We start from the raw sequence: 18,731 nt of genomic DNA, 5'->3' as shown, positions 1-18,731 counted from the left end.
TACATTATTTCTGTTAAGTGACAAGACTTACTTGTTAAGTGACTTTGCTTACTAAGCAAAGTCAGACCTTACTGTCCTAATTAAATAATTAAAAATCAAGGCGTGATCATATTATATTTTGGTAAATAAGTTCTAGGGGCCTTTGCCTTTCATATAAGCCATTTATGATACCAAATGATCAACTAGAAGTCAAGGTATTATTTGTTGTTCCTGGAACTTGGACTTTTGTTAGGTAGTGTCCTATAGGTATAATATATAGTAGTATGTACTGTATCTGTTCAAATCTTTTGTTGTTGTATGATATAGTATACAGTACTATATCCTGCTCCACATTAAATTTTATAGTAAATACTTTAAATATAGTATATAAAAAATATACGATTCTATATTGTTATAAAAACAGCATCACATTAGCACATTAAATATTGTGTAGTATGTAGTTATGCAATATAATAATGTATAGCATAGTAAATACTAAGGAAAATTTGTACAGTGTGATTATGCCATTCTGAATACTTAAAAAGCTTTTACAAATCATTAAATAATAAACGTTCAGCAAGAACAAAACATTTAAAGACAAATAATTTCAAAACCTTGAGAATAAATTTTAACGTCTGCTGTTTTTTTTTTTTTTTTCTCTCTCTCTCAGGTGTGTGAGATGGCATGTCTAAAGCTTCACAGTTTGCTGCAGACAGTCTTGTGTCTGTCCTGGGAGGAAGTGTGTTTTCTTCTGGGTCGTCTTGGTGCACCACTTTGTCCCGCAAACTCTGCTTCAGACACGAGTGGTGAGGGTTTACTGAGTCCACTTGTTCCCATCGTCCGAGCACTGCTGGACCAGCATGCAGACCACACCACCCTGCAGGAGAAGCTGCCAAACCTCCCTGCAACCAACGGCAGCCCATCCTTTGCCCAGGACCTGCAGATATACTGCAGCACAGCTGAATGGCAGCAGTTTTACCAAAACCACGTCAGTATACAAATACACACATAGACACACTAGGGATATCAGGGTGTCCGCTGGGTCTTAAAAGGGCATCTATCATGCAAAATTATGATGTGGAATCACTTTTGTAAGCTGTTTGAAATGAAATGTGTGTAGTTTAGTGTGTCCACAGTAATATTAGAGTGATAAACACAACAAAAAACAAATTCTCTGGACTTAAAATAGCATCCAAATCCCAGTGAACTTGAAGTCCACCACAATGATCTGGTAGTGCGGTTTTCCCACCCACCGATATTAATGGACAGGCATGTATTAACATGTCACCGAATCAATGTATATAAACATGTCCACAAGACAGGATTTGCAAATAAACTGGGATTAAAAGATCTGTTCCAACTCTCTGTGATCCAACTGCAATCTAAGAAGCAGTAAGTGGTGCACTTTGTATTTTTTATATCATTTTACTGCTTTTTGAGCTACTTAATTCAAAACTGCTTCAATCGCCACAGCTGCATAGTGTACACAACTATAAACGAGGATGCTTCAATCATACAACAGGAGTCCCAGTTTGTGGATGTTAAATCAGGTTTATTTTGTACTTAGCTATATTGGATCGCCATACAGCAGCATATTTACTGGTTTGGTGGGCATCTTAGAACAGCACAAAGTGTTAAACACATGCGATTGTGTTTGTTTGTGTTAGCATTGTATGTAATGTGCCACAATTTAAGTCAAAGATCAGCAAAGAAGGCAGCCACTGGAAGTCAGTGATTTAAATTTATAATAAGAAAATCTGAAATATTTGTGCTACAAAAAACATATCGATCTGTTTCAAAAGACATGCCTTTACCAATGGCAGCTCACAGGTTTTTATGACAGAATTGTGTGCTTTCGGATGCTTCAAGAATAGGGCCACTATTTAACACCATTCCATACAGCATGGAAGAGCCAGGATAAAATGAAAAACTACTCAAAATGTTTCTGAAAGAAAAAAAGTAATATACACAGAGGATGGCTTGAGGGTAAGTAAACTGAGTCATTTTTGTGTGTAAACACATTATGAACTGTGAATTTGCTGTCAAACCCTATTAAAAAGTAGCATTACAAACCTTATAATGACAAATATGTAGAACAAAAGAAATCACTGGCCAGGATAAAAGATGTGGGGATAGTTCACCCAAAATATTTCATCATCATGTCATCAGCCTTTGATTGTTTAAAACCTTTATGAGTTTTTTATCTTGTGTAAAACCAAAAGAAGATATTTTGATGAAAGTTAAAAATCTGTAACCATTGACTGTTTTTTTCCTATTATAGAAGTCAATGGTTACAGGTTTTCAGCAGTCTTTTGTGTTCAAGAGAAGAAAGAGGATTATTAAATGTTGAGGAAATTATGAGTTTAAAGTTTTGAGTGAACTATGCCTTTAGGATTAGTAGTTAAGTAACTATGTACAAAAATCATAAGCATTCATTAAGTATTCATATAGAGCTTATATAGAGATTAATAAGTTCTTATTTATTGCTCATATACCTATTCTTATCATTGAAAATGATTACAGTAAAATTTATTGACAAAATGTTGCATGAAATTAAACCGTCTATAGGATTTTCATTTATCATTATTAGAAAGCATTTATATGGAAAACCATTATTATTGCACAATTCTGAACAGCCCACAGACCTCACTAGTTTTCCAATCGTAGGCTACTGCCATACTCTAAGATTGTTAACAGACACTTAGTGTGACTGTTTACTTTACGATAAGCTGGCAGCTTCTCGGCCAGAGCCGTGTCTGTATATGCTACCACAAGCCAGTTGTGTTTGACCTTTTTTGGATGTAGAGTGACTAAAATAAGTCTCTTTGCCTGCAGTCTCAGTCAAACACAAGATTGGTTCATCATTCACACAAATCTCAGTCCTGGAGGATGTTATGCTCATTTGTTTTTTGAAATGACCCATTTCTTTATTCACAACTGTAGCATAGGATATATGGTAAAAACATTTTGTGGTTGTTTAGAAATAGCGTATTTTTAAGTTTCCTCGTACTATTGTCCATCGCTTATATATAGTTGACTAAATATGTATATATGTCTGCGTGCGTGCGTGCGTGCATGTGCACATGTGTGTGTGTGTGTGTGCGCGCGTGTGTGTGTGTGCGCGTGTGTGTGTGTGCGCGTGTGTGTGTGTGTGCGCGTGTGTGTGCGCGTGTGTGTGTGTGTGTGTGTGTGTGTGTGTGTGTGTGTGTGTGTGTGTGTGTGTGTGTGTGTGTGTGTGTGTGTAAAAAAATCCATAAAAACACTGAATTAAAACTGTACATTCACTGTAAAACCAAAAAAGTTAAGGTAACTTAAACCATCTGAGGAAACCAATTACAACAAACCATTTAAGCTCAAAAACGAATCTATATAAGTACTATGAACTTAATCCATTTGAGTAAATGAAGCAATTTGAGCATAATAAAACCCAATAAATGAAGAGAACTCAAGCAAACTGAGTACTGTAGAACCCAATAAAACAAGGCAACTCAAACTGTTTGAGGAAACCTATTTCAACTAACCATTTGAGTAAAAAAACTAATCTATATGAACTGTACTGTGAACTTACTCCATTTAAGCTAAATTAATGAGGTATTTAAATAACTTGTTACCTTCAACACTGAGTTCAAAACTCTTTTCAAATGAGTAGAATTAACTTTCAGTAAACTTTTAGTTAGCTACACTCATTTCATTTGATAAAGTTGACTGTTGGGTTTTAGTGTTAAAAAATAACACAAAAAATCAGAAATATATATAAAAGACTAGAAATTAACTACACATTAAAAATGAATTATGTTAATACTTTGTTAGTGATGTATAAATAATAGTTATAATCAAAAAATAATAATATTACTACTATTTATTAGAAATATAATATATAGTATATATTTTACTATGCATACAACTGATTCAGACCTGTAGACTCATCTTTTTTAAACACTGAATAATCCTCACAGTGAACAGATGTTTTTTTAGCACTTTGACAGTTAATCTGCTTCCATTGTGGTGATGAACTCTTTATTTATACCCTTTTGTTCATACAATGCAAAAACAAGACTGAAAAATCCAGATTTATTCCCCTGATCTCACTAATCCAAACACAAACTAACTATGCGTTGAAATGAACCAGAGAGAACTGGAGATGATGTGCAAAGGCTGGAGTGTGACAGCAAGTGCTTGTAAATCTGCCCTGTTTGGACTGTTCATATATACAGATCACACACTATATTAGCAGGCTTTAAAACGCAACGTAAACCAGTCCAAACATATATCTAGGTGTCTTCAATAAAATACAATAAATGAAATACCTTTTATTATATAATTTATTGATTATCTTATGGGTTTTTTTATCTTAAAGTAATGTTGCATTTTAGTTTAGTTTAGTTTAGTTTAGTTTAGTTTAGTTTAGTTTAGTTTAGTTTAGTTCAGTTTAGTTTAGTTTAGTTTGATTTGATTTGATTTGATTTGATTTGATTAATCATTTGTTATACATTTATTTAAAATTACATTTATTATTTATATATTATATTACATATATATATATATATATATATATATATATACACTATTATATAATATTAGGGCTTGGTGCAATGGCAGAAATGCACTCTCTATAATTATTTTCCATATTGAACGAAGACAATATCTATTTTGATATACATATCGATATACATTTTGTTAATGCTTCCAGATTTAAAAGAGTACATCAACAATGACTGAAGCCATAAAAATTAGAAGGTCCATTAAATTGCATATTAACATATATCATATTAACATGATTCAAAATTGGTACATCTCTAATATCAATACATTTTAGATTCCCATTGTTGCACATTTCTGTGTGATTGACTCTTAGATTAATAAAAAAGTCCAGCGCTAATATAGTTGTTGGTGACATAAATTTCATTGTATTATATTATATTATATTATATTAATTAATTCACTCATTTTCATGTTGGCTTAGTCCCTTTATTAATCTTGGGCGCCACAGCAGAATGAACCGCCAACTTATCCATCATATGTTTTACACAGCGGATTCCCTTTCAGCTTCAACCTATTTCTGGAAAAAAATCCATACATTCACATTCATACACTATGGACAATTTAGCTCACCCAATTTACTTGTACCACCTGTACAAAGTCTTTGGACTTTGGGTGAATCTTCACACAGTAACGCCAACTGACGCAGCCGAGGCTCGAACCAGTGACCTTCTTGCTGTGAGGCGACAACACTACCTACTGCGCCATTGCACTATGTTATATTATATTATATTATATTATATTATATTATATTATATTATATTATATTATATTATATTATATTATATTATATTATATTTTTGCCCGTTCAATACAATTTTAATGTAAGAATATAATGTATTGTAGAAATGAAAAAAAAAAAATCATTATATTTAAAAATGTTTTTCCTGATGTATGCCTGCAGGTGGAGCCCACAATGCAGCAGTATGAGCTGGACACTTTTGGGAAGAGCCACGACTTGATGTCCAACTTCTGGAACTCCTGCTTTGATGACCTGATGAGCACCGGTCAGAGGAGAGACAAGGAACGCTCTGATTCAAAGGCCAAATTTCAGGTGTCTCTAAAACTTATTTATTGAAAAACAAGGGTTGTTCCTGTTCTTACTGCAGTCTCTCATTACTTATCAAACACCAACCCATCAATTGACTGGTAGATCTTTATCTGGCTATCAGTAGATCCTGAGAATGTCTGATGAATAAGTACAAGAAATGCATAAAGACCTCTTTTTATTTTTCTTGATCTAACTGCTGTTTTTAAATGTCAACATCCAGCTCTTCATAGGACATTCTGCACCCTATGAGGAGCCAGCCTCAAAATAATAAGGGGCCGTTTACATATCACATCTTTTGCATGCTCAAGTTCCTTATTTCAAATGAAGATGTGCTAAGAAACAAAGTGCACACGTTGTGATATGCATATGTTTTCTATTCCACATTTTCTATACTATACAGTGCAGTGAGTTTGAAAAAATAAACTTTTTTTATTTACACTGTGAAAAATCATGGTCAAGTAAAAGCTATCAAAACTTGATTCATTGGAGGGCAATCTGCATGAACTATGGAGCTAATAAGTTGCCAAAACAATCTGAACTTGAATGATTGACAATTGTAAGTAAATCAGAATTTTTATATGCTGTTAAAATTGTTTTGAATTTTTATTTCTTAATTTGAATTTGAATTTCATAACTTGAATATTGAACATCTGAATTTTAAGAAGTTAAATATTGGTTATATTATATTATTATATAATTCAACAGCCCATCATTAGGCCCACATGAAATTTGCACGTGCAGAAATCTGCATATTTTTAGCCCATAATTGAATCTATGTATTTACTTGTGTAAATGTGTGTAAATTTATATTTATTCAGTTTTTAATTATTTTCACTAATATTTTTGTGAAATAATAAAAGTAATATTAAAATGTTCATATGATTTATTTACAATACAGTTTGTAAAGTAACTTTCTGTCTTTTAGTTGAAATATTATATGAGAGACTTGCTTTGTTTACCAAATAAGTGGATCTAATTGGATTTGCGTTGTAAACATTAAATAAAAGGTAATATTTTTATTTTATATATTAAGTTTTAGTTACGATACTACCAAAATCATTCCGCATAAATTCGCATATTTTTAAAAAAAAATTCTTCATAGAAATAGCAAAAAATGTCCAAATATTTTGTCTAGCCCTACCTATCATTTATTGTTATCATATAACATTTTGAAAATTGACATGATCAGGTTTTACATACAAGACATATAATTGGCCATTCAAGACTTTGACACTCATATTTGTGACTTGTGTACGAATATTTCGACGTTAAAACTTATCTTTAAATTATATTAGAGAACATTTAGATAAATATTTTAAGGGAAATGTTTAAAAAAGTGTCTTCTGGTGGAATTTTAGAATGTTTATCATTAATCAAGTTAAAGGATTGTATATGACTCTTCAGTGTTTTTGTTATGTTTTGTACAATGAATGTTAATTAAGAAACTGATATGATTGCAAGTTATACATTGTTTTTTTGGCATGGGTTTTGCCATGAATATAGCCAATGCTGTAGATATGGAAAACATAATTAAATATTGTTATCATGGTTTGTCTTTGAGCGTCCTGGGTAATTTTATCAAATGAAGTATATTTATAATGAAGTTACCAGTTTGTTGTTGCACTTACTGATTGTGGAGCAGATTCCAGATGATAGGTTTTAGTATTATTAATATATACCGAATAGTTCTAATTGTGGGCAAAATTTTCACAGGTAAATGGCAAACCATATGTGTTTATGAGTGATGTATGTTTGTAACCGGCTTTGTTGTGTGTTGTGATGTGTACAGGAGGTGATCGTAGATCCGTACCTGAAGCGTGTGCGCACAGAGAACAGCCGCTACCACAGTGTGCAGAAGATGATCAACGGCCAGCAGACTGTGGTGTGGAGGCACTGGAGGTCATTACGCAGATTACTGAGCAGCGACAGAGGAGCCTGGCCCCTCAGGTTTGGATGTCTTCAAACACTCTCACTCACACACAGCACGATGCACTCAAGGGCTGTTTTTTTTTTCTTCTTTTGGCTCATTTAGTTTGCATTATTATTATTATTAGCAAGCATAAAAATTGGCCAATATTAACTGGTAAAGTAAATGTATGAAGCTTTTATTTTTGGGTTAGGGTTAACTATCTATCTATCTGTCTGTCTGTCTGTCTGTCTGTCTGTCTGTCTGTCTGTCTGTCTGTCTGTCTGTCTGTCTGTCTTTCTTTTTTTACCTATTATTACAGTAGGTTCAGAAATATTGTTCATTAATTATGTGTGCATTATGTGTACATATGAATTATTATTCATATATTAAGTCTTATAAATAATGGTCATAAGTAACACCATTAGCTATAATAAATAATACTATATAAATAATATATACTATATAAATAGTAGATAATAAATAATACTATATATATATATATATATATATATATATATATATATATATATATATATATATATATATATATATAATGTATATATAATAAAAGTAACTTTTATTACTTTATTGGTATTTTCTTTATTTATTTATTAATTTATTTTCAATAACATATGCAGAATAAATCAATTGTATATGAATTTGATTGCAATGAATTAGTGTTTTTTTATTTCTCATTCGTTTATTTATTTAGTTTTTTATTATTGAAATATTACAAAATATTATAATACATATATTGAAATGATCAAATATTTAATAATTATTTAATATTTATTTCTCCTTTATTTTGCATTGATGTTTTTTTATCACTTTTTTAATAAATAATTGCATACAATTTTTGTATATAGTTCTATAGTGCCAGTTTCTGTGCCTGACGATTGGGTTGTCGTGGTCCTAACCTTCGACCACCAGCCGTTTCACAATGCATCGGTCCCTTATGGTTCCCCCTGCAGGTGGATGGTCTCATGTCGCTCCTTCGGGTTAAGCCCAGCCGGGTTCTGTGGGAAATAACCTGGCCACAAGGCGCTCGCAAACGAGCCCCATCCCCAAGCCTGGCATCAGAATGGGCCCTCTGCTGCGCCATACCAGGCAACGTCACGGTCCTCGATGTTAAGAAACTCAAAAGGGGTTATGGACAGTTTGCTGCCGAGTGTGACAGGCTGGGATGAAAAGCAGCTCCTTCAATCTGAGGCTATGGTGCTCCACCAGAAAAAGGTGGTTTGCCATCTCCAGGTTGGAGAAAAGTTCTTACCCCAGGTGGAGGAGTTCAAGTATTTTGGGGTTTTGTTCACTGATTTTGATTTACCGGTCAATCTACGTTCCTACTCTCACCTATGGTCATGAGCTTTGGGTCATGACCTAAACGACAAGATCTCAGATACAAGCGGCCAAAAAGAGTTTTCTTTCGCAGGGTGGCAGGGTGCACACTTACAGATAAGGTGAGAAGCTCTGTCACCCAGGAGGAGCTTGGAGTAGAATGGCTGTTCCTCCACATGGAGAGAAGTCAGCTGAGGTGGCCCGGGCATCTGTTTTAGATGCCTCCTGGACTCCTACCAAGGGAGGTGTTCCAGGTATGTTCCACCGGGAGGAAGCCTCAGCGAAGACCCAGGACATGCTGGAGGGACTATGTCTCTCGGCTGGCCTGGGAATGCCTCAGGATCCCCCCGGAGAAGCTGGAGGAAAAGTCTGGAGAGAGGGAAGTCTGGAGTTCTCACCTAAGACTGCTGCGCTTGCAACCTAGCCTCGGAAAAGCGGTTAAAAAAATGAATGAATGAATGAAAGTACATAGTTTGTACAGTATATACAAAAATAGTAATATTTTTTTGTGAATGTAGTGCCATAAAGCATTTATTTTGGATTAATTTCAGAATATATATTTCAAGTAATATGCATCGCCACTTACACTATATATATATATATATATATATGTGTGAGTGTGTGTGTGTGTGTGTGTGTGTGTGTGTGTGTTTGTGTGTAAAATTAAATAAATGTCAAATAAAAGCAGTGTCCGACTGTATACTGAGCTGAAGTGAGCTGCTATACGCTGTTGCTGTATAGAGATAAGTTATATTACGGTGTGTGTAATGATGAACTGAGTGGATGTGTTTGTGTTTCAGAGTTCAGCCAGAGGTGAAATGGAAACTCTCGAGTGCAGAGACATACTCTAAGATGCGTCTGAAGCTGGTGCCAAACTACAGCTTTGACTCTCACTCTGATGCCAGTGCCCTGAGAGATAACATGGGTTAATATCACTGTGCAGAATTCATATTCAGGAAATAAGTATACTGATTAAAAAATCAGTAGTGAGTAATAGACATACAATGGAGATAAAAATGAGAGAAACATCCAGTTTGGAAGTTGCCAAAATTTCAAGTCACTGCTTAGGTTGAATTGAATTTATCCCACCAGAAGTAAGAGAATCATTTTTTAAGCAGGTGTTATTAGTTACATGTACACTGCTGCACGGTATAAAACACTTACAGTATGATGATATTTGAAAAGACAGATTAAAAGTTGCTAACACACTTTCAGTTTCTTTATTTTTTTTTATGTTAATCTGGCACTTGGTAGTAATGTTCCTACATGACAAACTCTATGTAACTGAAAGCAGATTACAATCACTGGAAGGTGATAGTAAATGCAAATGCAAGAGTGAATGCATTTTATTTTTATAAGAAGCTGTTTTAGCAAATGATGGTTCCTCCCCTTTGCTCATCACTCAATCAGCCACCAGTTTTCATGCATTGTACAAACAAAATCAGTATAGATCGACCTAGAGGCTAAAAACACTGAAGTAACGAAATGGCAGCCCAGAGCCCTGATATAAACCTGATTGTAAATTTCCGTAAACTCTTTGGCAACAAAGTTATTGCCACTATAGCCATTGTGACAGAGACAGAGAACTGTGGCAGAGACTGAAGAAGAGTGGGAAGATCACGGCAGAGCAGTTTGAGAGACTAGTGATGTCACTAGTGAAGTCTTTCAAGGCAATGAACTAAAATTCCTTCAACTTTTGAAGTATTAATCCTTTTTTCTCTAATTTTGATCTCCGCTATAAAATCAGATATATTTACACCAGATATTTCAGCATTATCTCTGTCCAAGTTAACTCTTTGTGTAGTGCCACGTTAACTCTTTGTGTAGTGTTAATACTCACATGTTGGTGTTGTGTGTGTAGGAGCAGACAGTCCTCGCAGCTCAACCGAACCTCTTCCGCTTGCTGTTGCCAGGGAAGCCAAAGTTAGTGACATGGATGATGACAAATTAGAAGACGAGGATATTGTTTTCCTTGAAGAGTGAGTCTCCTACTATAACTATTTGTTGTTGTTTTTGTTGTTGTTGTTGTTTAGACATTCTGCTGACAGACAGCTAACTTTATTAGTAGAGTTCATTAAAACAAAGCTAATAAGGCTGTTTATTAGTACTATCCCATTGTCTTAATCCTTCACTTACGAGCGGGCACAAACATTGCAATCTTTTTGGCTCAAAAAGGTCTTACTGTAAAAAAAAGGCAGCAGGGCACCAAAAGATTACTGGAAAAAACTGTCGGAATAAAAAATGTAGATAATCTGTAAAAAAACTGTAATTTTTTGTTCCATAATTACAAGTCATTAGTGTCATTTTACAGATTTTAACTGTAATTGTACAGGTTATTACTGCCATTTTACTCATTATTACTGCAAATACACAGATTATTACTGTCATTTTACAAATTGTTACTGTAAATATATAATTTATTAATGTAATTATACCGATCATTAATGTGATTTTAGTTACAAATTGTTACTGTAAATATATAATTTATTAATGTAATTATACAGATCATTAATGTGAATATTAGAATTATTACTGCAATTTTACAGGTTATTACTGTAATTATACAGATTAATTAATTTGATTATAAGGATAATTACTGTAATTATGCAGGTTAATAATGTAATTTTACAGAATAATTAATGTAATTATGCATAAAATCTTTAAATATTCCATAATATTTTCCACTTTTAACATACCTTTAAAACTGGAAAAAAAACTTTTAAAGAATGATTGAAAAAAAGCTTAGTTACGAATAATTACTGTTGTCATAAAACACTGTAAATATAACTATAAACTATAATATAGTTTAACAAATATTTTAAGAATATGTAGGTTAAACTCCAAAACAATTTTCTTGAAGAAATCCAAAACCGTTATCTATCTCATTTTTTATTTCTTTTTTAACAAATAACACATTTGGTCATGGTTTAACAACAAAAACAAGGTTAGTGTCATGTGAGGATGTCTGCACAACAAAGTTGAGAATCAAATAGCAGTTTATTAAGATACATACATACAGATAATCCCAAGAGTAAAGTCGGCAAGCAAAATAACAAAAGTAAAGGAGTCAAACACAGCAAGGAAAGGGAAACCACGTCAAAATGCTCACTAAATAGTTTAAGACTCAGAAACGATGTGTCTGTGTGTGCTGCATTTATAAATCCGTCCATAACGATCTTCTGATGCTGTGTGTAGTCAGTTAGAATTAGGAACCCGGGTGTGCGTGGTGCATGCTGGGAGTTGTAGTTTGTTAAAGTAACTTGTGTAGTTTTCCAGTGATCTGCAGCCGTTAGATCACTGGTGATCGTCACAGTTCACATAGCAACATTTTTAAAGTAGTAAAATAAACATTTCATAGTTTACACTGCATTCATTATATGCAGCCTACAAACAATAGAGTGTTGTCTCACTTTATTAACCTCAAGTTAATCTTCATGTGTTTACTGTCTTTACTAAAAACAATATGACTTAATTTTTGTTTCCCTATTTTTACAGGAATAATCTGTAAATATTAACGGAAAATTATGTGTTACTCTCTAAAAATCCATAAAATTTCCTTTAAAAAGAATAAAAATAACGTATTACCAAAATACAAGAAACAACTGTACATTTAATGTTAGAATTTGTTATTACAGAACATATCTGTAAAACAACAGGTATTTCACTGTATAATGAAAAAACTGGAAAATTATACCAAAAAAATACAGACAGTTACCTGTAAAATAAGGTTTACAGTACTTAGTTAATGGTTTGTTAATCGCTATTTCAGCAGCACAGTGCTATATGTTTCTGATGAAAATCTGTTTTATTAAACGAATCTGTTTATTTCTGAGACCTTCAGAGACTTGAGTGTTATTGAGCAGGGTATGTGTGTGTGTGGTTCCTCAGGGCGGAGGAGGCCGAGGAGGAGAGCCAGAAGGAGAAGCTGGTGCTCTCTGAGGACTGTGAGCTCATCACTATAGTTGCTGTAGTCCCGGGTCGTCTGGAGGTCACAACGCACCACCTGTACTTCTACGACGGGAGCAGTGAGAAAGAGGAGACGGAGGAGGGTGAGGAATACTGCGCTGTCAACACACTGCCCAGCCCTTTTACATTCAGCTCTTCTCATTTATTTGCCTCTATTCATTATTCACCAAATCAAGGCTGTCTACAAAACAGGTCAAAAGTTCAGAATAATAGCGATTTTTGTGAAAGAATCTCTTCTGCTCACCATGGTAAAAATAACTACAGTTATATTGTGAAATATTATTCAAATGTAAAAAATGTGTTTTCTGTTTAAATATCTTTTTTTTTTTACTAGGACTACTGTGGCGGTCAATTGACCTTATTTTTGCAATTTTACAACATTGTTAAAATTACCACTCATATCTCTGATTTCCTGAATTTTACTAAATATGTGTATTTCTTTCTGACATTGTTATTTTATTCAAATTACAAACAATAGAGTTCTGATTATTTCTAGCTATAACTTCCATAGCGGTCAAAATGACAGCATACATATCAGTGTGTACTACTTTTTAAAAACATCTGTTGCCTAGCAACTTCCGGACTTTCTGTTGGCAAAAACATAACTTTACTTCAGATTTGTCTTTCAAAACAGCGTTTTTATTCATTCATTCATTCATTCATTTTCTTTTCGGCTTAGTATCATTTTTAAGCTGGGTTCGCCACAGTGGAATGAACCGCCAACTTATTTAGCATGTTTTACCCAGGGAATGCCCTTCCAGCTGCAAACTATCACTGGGAAACATCCACACACACTCATTCACACACATACACTACGGGCAATTTAGCTTACCCAATTGACCTATAGCACATGTCTTTGGACATGTGCCATAAGCGCATTTGCTATTTACAGGACGTAAAGTAAGTCTAAGTGGAAAAACTGAGCATTTCACAAGCAAACAGCTAACAGTTTTTTAACAGAAAACTGTTAAACAGAGCATCTACTATGTGAGAATGAGAGATATTGGATCTACTTTCACTTTTGCTCTTGGATAGGGAAACCTTTACGCACAGACATCAATTAGTCTATAAATATTTAATTGCGTTTGTTAAGCGCAAATATTCGTTTCAAAACTATTTCTAAATTCAGTTAATTTCTAAATTCTAATTTCCAGCAAACGAATAAAAGAACAATATTAACAAAGTGTGTTCAAAAACCTGAGTTATATCCTAAAACACATGCTGTGCCCCTTATGGTCTAAAACCTGACAGGTGGGCAAATCTAAGCTTGTTTTTAATAAAACAAATGTAAATATGCATATAATAAATAATAATGCTAATAATAATAATATTATACAAAAGCAAATTGTTATGAATGAACTGAAAAAGCTTCCCGAGATGAAGAAGACATAAAAGCAGTGATTTTTCATATTTATGTAGGCTAGAAAATAATGTTTTGTAATATTTTAATCCTTTATATTTATATCCTATATCTATTCTTATTATATCCTATATATATCCTTAATATTAATTTTTTTTCATATGTAAAGATATTTGCCTATTGCTCTCTTGTGCGTATTAAGCAGTGTGTAAGTACTTAGTTTAAACTCTGCGCCGGAGTTTAGACCGGGTTTGTTTTGGTCTAATGAAAAATCTATTTTAGTTTCTCAAAATAGCAACGCGCTAGCAGTGCGCCTCAGAACGCCTTCCTTTTTAGACCAGAACGCCTATGGACGCACATATGAGCGCTAATGCATTTGCTATTTAAACAGTGTAGCACAACGCCTCAAAACGACTCTTGCGCCAAGCTGAAACTACCAAACAAGTATTGCGCCGCGCCTTGCGCCACATTGCGCCGGGTTTATGATAGGGCCCTGTATGTTTATTGCAATCACACATGAACACATTAATGCATCTAATGACTTTACATTTTTGTGCAATAAGCTATGATTTTGTAAACTGAACATTGTATCAGTTCATGAAATACGGTAGTTTTTCATAAGTTTATACAGTTCTATAAAACCTACATATTTTTCACTAAAAAATTCTGGCAACCACAGCTGCTGGTATTTTTTCGTAAATTTAACAGATATTTTACACTAAGAGTTTGCCAATGAACACTCTCTCAGTGTTGATAATGTTAACACTTTCAAAAGTTTTATTTTTAACACTTTTATAGTGGTTCCCATATAAACTCTGAGAGAGTATTAAGTTTAACTCTAAAGGAAGTTAAATCTACTATCTAAAATTTGCAGTGCAGTGTCATGAAAAAGCCTTCTCCCCTGCTTGTGAAAGTGAAAATAAAAGTGAGGTGCAGACATTCATGAGAGGTCTAGCCTAACTATACATTTAAAGGCTGTATTACCAATAAGATTTTAGTTATGGGTTATCAATTATATGGTAATTGTAGTATTGTTCTATAACTCTGGTAGTTCTAGTGTTAAAATGTAACTTACTCCTCCCATGCTAAAAGCAATATTTTCACCATTGATATTCCAGGAATTAATGTTGCATGATCCTTCTGCAATCAGTTATAACTCAATTTAACATTCTGATTTTCTACTCAATTAATATTACTTGTCAATGTTGAAAATGTTTAAGCTGCTAAATATTTCAGTGGAAAAAGACTGTTTTTCAGGAATCACTGATCAACAGAGATTTCAGAGGAACGGCATTTATTCAAATCAATAAGAATCTAATATCAAATGTATTCCATTTAACTTAACGATTTAATGTCCTTCCTAAATAACCTTGTTTGTTTGTTTTTTTGTTTTTTTCAAAGTGTATGCATTTTTGTCGACTTATTTCAATCAGCTCTAATTGTTCTTTTCAAGATTATTTTTGTGAAGTTTCAAAAACTAAAAGCATGATTAATACTTTAACTAAAACATATTTTTGTTAGTGTATCACGTTTTCACAAAAACCCTATAATTATAGTAATATTAATTATATGAAACAGATTTTCAAGTATACTGTAAAAAAATGCAAGATTCCACACAATCCAGTTATGTTCTCCCGACACAAATCAATTAAGTGAACTTAACATAAAACAATTAAGCTGTTCCAAAAAAATCTCAATAATGTGTGTTGTGGAAATCTGCTTAAACGACTTCAGTCAGACAAGGGTTAGAGCAAAGCAAAAAAGTAGTTTTATTAAAAACTGTATGACACCTATCACACACACTGAGTGAATGTGTAAGAGACTGTGTCTTTGCTTTTCAACAGACAGTTTAATACCCATCAGTACAGGTACACACACATTTGTTCCAAACTCCAGGAAAGATACATTTTTGATGGGAAAGAAAAGATCTTGTGTGTTTTTTTTTAACTCCTGACTAGGAGTGCTACAGTGTGTCTGTCTTTTGGCCTTGGCCAGTACCAAACTGCTTCTTATTTTAACAATATACAGTGCAGTACACAGTGAAACAAAACACTGTTTCTCCAGGACCAAGGTGCTACATCAAACAACATACAATGACAGCATAACACAGGACTGTGCATTACCATAAAAATCTAGAGAATTAAATAAATTAAACTAAAATAAATAAGAATAAAAGGGCAAAGTGCAGTTTGTGCAACATTTAGTGCAAATAAGACAGGACAGACAAGACAGGACAAGACAAGAAACCGTAATACCGGCCAGTACACTACGGATGTTGTGCAAATATTGGAGTAGATATAAATACTGTACATTTAAACATTTGTTGTCCATCAAGATGTTTATTAAAATTTCCATCACATGTTTCAGCTCGATTTAAATAAGTAGTTGGAACAAGCAACAAAACCATTTTTTGAGCTGTTTATTAAAATAGAAACTAAATGTTTCAGAGTATTACTCTTTTATTTTTCCCCACATAAAGCCTTTTTAAAATACTTATTAAATCTTGATGATTATTCCATACAATTTGTACTATCATATGTGTACAGGATAATATATGATTTCTGATTATAATGTGTTTTCTCTGGACTTCTCATCTTTGAAGGCATTGGGTTTGATTTCAAGAGGCCACTTTCCCAGTTAAGAGAGGTCCATCTGAGGCGCTACAACCTGCGGAGGTCAGCGCTGGAGCTGTTCTTCATCGACCAGTCACACTACTTCATCAACTTTCGGAAAGGGGTGAGACACTTAGACAGACACAAACAGAGAAAAACAAGGGTATCTAGCAGACCGATCTGTGTTTTCATATTTGTTTTCATCCTCCCACAGGTGCGGAACAAAGTCTACTCCCGGATCCTGGGTCTCAGGCCTCCCAATCTTTTCTACTTTGGTTCCCGTTCTCCTCAGGAGCTCCTGAAAGCCTCCAATTTGACTCACGTATGTCTCATATGAAGAACTCACATTGTGCAAATATTTTTCTTTTTGTGAGACGAGTCTGAGAATTATGCCAGCAAAACTATGGTCTGTGTTTGAATCCATTTCCAGGAAATTATCCTCTAGCACTTACTCCAGACACAGTCTTGATGATTATATTGGAGAAAGATTTAGAATCTCTGTATCTTATCTGCTAATAAATAAATTACAGTTTCTGCCAATAAAAACATCCAAATCAAGTTATTATTGTCATTTTTCTTCCTCCTGCAGAGATGGGTCTGCCGAGAGATCTCCAATTTTGAATATCTGATGCAGCTCAACACCATTGCTGGTCGCACATACAACGATTTATCTCAATATCCAGTGGTGAGTTCTCTCAGAGCTAGCATTGATTTGTATTTCTGTGCTTTTGTTTTTGTTGTTTGTTGTTTTGCTTTTAATTGCAAGTTCTTATACATTGTCTGTTGATTTTGTTTTGGGCTGATTTGTTGTGTGTTGCTTTTTGTTTTATAGTTTTTTGTTGTTGTTTTTTTTCATGCTGTGTTGTGATTTTGTAGTGTTTGGTTTTTGATGTGGTTTTTTGTTTGTTTCATCTGTTTTTTGTTTGTTTGTTTTTTCATTTTGTTATGTAGAATTTTGTGTCTTTTTGCACTTAGAGATATTCTATGTTGATTTGTTGTTTTGTGGTTTATTTGTTGGTTTTTATTGTGTATTAATTGTTTTTAATTGTGAGTTCTCATACATTGTCTGTTGATTTTGTTTTGGGCTGCTTTCTTGTGTGTTGTTTTATTGTGTGTTGCTTTTGTTTTATAGATTTTTTTTTGTTTTCTTTGTTTTGTTTAATTTTGTGTTTGGTTTTGTAGTGTTTTGTATTGTTCTTTTATGTGTTTTTTGTTTTGTTTCATCTGGTTTTGTCTTGTAATATTTTGTATCAGTTTGCATTCAGAGCTAGTATTGATTTGTTTTTTGTGGTTTATGTTTGTTATTTGTTGTGCTTGTTTTTGTTGTGTGTTGATTGAACTGCATAGTAACTGCATAGTTTTAAGTTTGATATTTCTTGGATATCTGAATATCTTGGATTATGCAAAACAAATATAATTAGCTTAAATTCACTGATCTTCAACAGGGACATGTACTCTAACTAGATTAATGGGATTATTACTTGTTCTAAAAACTATTTTTAGTTCTGCTTACATTCTATATGTCATATCAACTTCTACCACTTGATCAATAAAGGCAGACACACAAGTGCACTTTTAAATATATTAAAAACATTTTTTTTTTTGTTTTTTGTTTTCTTAGACTGATCAATGTGTGTAAAATTGGGAACCTTAAACATTTACATTAAAATTGGGTAACATTAAACATTTCCACTAAACATTGAGTTAAGGTTATTTGCATTCTTGTTTTGTCAAATTTGTTGTAAAAAGTTAATAAACATCACACATCACATGACTTATTTTTTATCATACTTAAATATGTAAATACATCAAATGTAAGCTTACGCATTAACTTGAACAGCTATGTTTTCCCACCCTAACTGTCTCCGTTTCACTGATGCAGTGGTGTTGCTTTTTTAAATATATTGGCATATTTGCTATCAAGCACATCAAGTTCAGCAGGGGAAAAGAATGCTGATCTCTTTTTTTCAGGATTTCTTT

The 18,731-nt window shown here is 33.4% G+C and overlaps 1 protein-coding gene and 1 long non-coding RNA gene across 9 annotated transcripts in view; one reads left to right on the top strand and one right to left on the bottom strand.

The window, feature by feature from the left end:
- Positions 1-18,731, top strand: part of nbeal2 (neurobeachin-like 2) — a 167,817-nt gene that overhangs the window by 122,435 nt on the left and 26,651 nt on the right. For 4 of the 8 annotated variants that reach the window (XM_087284946.1, NM_001442819.1, XM_087284947.1 and 1 more), the window contains 9 exon segments: positions 650-967; positions 5,423-5,572; positions 7,359-7,516; positions 9,614-9,738; positions 10,675-10,792; positions 12,702-12,862; positions 16,742-16,875; positions 16,966-17,073; positions 17,341-17,436. In XM_087284946.1, the coding sequence (XP_087141072.1) occupies positions 650-967; positions 5,423-5,572; positions 7,359-7,516; positions 9,614-9,738; positions 10,675-10,792; positions 12,702-12,862; positions 16,742-16,875; positions 16,966-17,073; positions 17,341-17,436 (1,368 nt within the window). 8 annotated transcript variants of the gene reach the window in all.
- LOC147840222 (uncharacterized) lies at positions 9,734-12,707 on the bottom strand. Its single transcript, XR_015511184.1, has 3 exons — positions 11,284-12,707; positions 10,900-11,215; positions 9,734-10,851 (listed from the first exon to the last, which is right to left on the bottom strand). It is a non-coding gene; the product is annotated as an uncharacterized LOC147840222 (long non-coding RNA).

Source organism: Danio rerio, chromosome 16 (genome assembly GCF_052040795.2).
Source record: "Danio rerio strain M-AB ecotype USA chromosome 16, GRCz13ab, whole genome shotgun sequence".
Lineage (NCBI taxonomy): Eukaryota > Metazoa > Chordata > Actinopteri > Cypriniformes > Danionidae > Danio > Danio rerio.
The sequence above is the reverse complement of the archived record's forward strand: the minus strand, read 5'-3'. Positions and strand labels throughout refer to the sequence as shown.